At 45.5% G+C, this 1,511-nt stretch overlaps 1 protein-coding gene across 1 annotated transcript; it reads left to right on the top strand.

Moving 5' to 3' along the window:
* The first annotated feature begins 837 nt into the window (after window positions 1-837).
* On the top strand, window positions 838-1,511 carry LOC143409896 (DNA polymerase epsilon subunit 4). The gene has a single exon (XM_076870473.1). It carries the CDS (start codon window positions 863-865, stop codon window positions 1,208-1,210), a length of 348 nt encoding a protein of 115 aa, XP_076726588.1. The 5' UTR covers window positions 838-862; the 3' UTR covers window positions 1,211-1,511.

Below are 1,511 nucleotides of genomic sequence, written 5' to 3'. Positions count from 1 at the left end.
AGGTCAGGCTTCCCCGAGTGTGAGGACCACAGTAAGCCTGAGGTTCACATCCCAACTGTCTTTCAGAAGCAGCCTTGGGAGTGACAGGGCCATGAACCTGTTATAGATGGATACACCAGCATAACTTTCCACACAGCAAAGGCAACATGTTGTGCAGGACAGACTTTGGAGTCTTATAGATCTGGTTCTCATCTGCATCTAAGATCCCAGTCTTAGGAAAGTGTTGGAAAAGCAAGGTGAACCCGCTCTACAGAGGGTTTGCAGGGAACAGAGCCCTCTCAACAGATAGCTGTCTGTCGGTTCCCTCCCTGCTTCAGGGCTGTCATCAAAAACCTCCATTCAACCATTTTCTGCACTCATAGCAAAAAAAAAAAAAAAAAAAAAGGTTGAATGAAAGTTTTTCTGGAAGCACTTGGTGCAAAAGTTACATTATGTAAAGATACAGGAAAAGTTTAAAATGCATTAAGTAAGTATGCATATGAAACAAAATGAAAATGAGAATAGGGAGAAGAGGAAACCAAAAGTGAAGATGGTATAGGAATCACGTTCTCTGAGATTGAAAGAAAAAAAATTATATATTTATATTTATATACACACACACACACACACACACACACACACACACACACATGTAAATATGTATTTTTTTTTATTTTGAGACAGGGTCTCTCTAAGTTGCTTAGGATTTCATTAATTGCTGAAGCTGACTTTGAACTTGCGATTCTCCTGCCTCAGCCTCCCGGGACATTGGGCTTACAATCCAGCTTTTCATGTATGTTCTTAAGAGAAGGATGATATATTTGACATTAAAAAAAAAAATTCCCGGTCGTCGGCGGCCGCGCGCAGCACGCTTAGGGCCAGGATGGCGGCAGCGGCTGGAAGTGGGGCGCCCCGGGAGGAGGAGGGGCCTGGAGGGGAGGCAGCGGCCTCTCAGGCTCAAGCTCCAACGAGTGCCCCGGGGGCTCGTCTCTCGAGGCTGCCTTTGGCGCGAGTGAAGGCTTTGGTGAAGGCGGACCCCGACGTGACGCTAGCGGGACAGGAAGCCATCTTCATTCTGGCACGAGCCGCGGAACTATTTGTGGAGACGATTGCAAAAGATGCCTACTGTTGTGCTCAACAAGGAAAGAGGAAAACCCTTCAGAGGAGAGATTTGGATAATGCAATAGAAGCTGTCGATGAATTTGCTTTTCTGGAAGGTACTTTGGATTGATTGCTGAGCTGGACAGTTTTTGAGCCTTCACTGCATTCTTCAGCTTGCCTCTCTGCAGGCCTCAGCTTTGAAGAACAGAATCTCTGCACATATGCACATCTTCCTGTTCTACCTTTACTTAAGCCGGGATAAGCAGAATTCTTACCTGATAACTTTTCTTTATAAGGTCTTCCACTACTTATGTCTGTCTTCCACTTTAGCCCTGGATGCAGCTGTTGCTGCTTGGGGCAGAGATGAAATTGTTTGCATAGGTGGCTTAATGAATGATGAGGACCAGAATAAAGGTCTTTGATCAGCTTCA

This window comes from Callospermophilus lateralis, chromosome 11 (assembly GCF_048772815.1).
Source record: "Callospermophilus lateralis isolate mCalLat2 chromosome 11, mCalLat2.hap1, whole genome shotgun sequence".
Classification (NCBI taxonomy): Eukaryota; Metazoa; Chordata; class Mammalia; order Rodentia; family Sciuridae; genus Callospermophilus; species Callospermophilus lateralis.
This window is presented reverse-complemented; position numbering and strand designations above follow the sequence as displayed.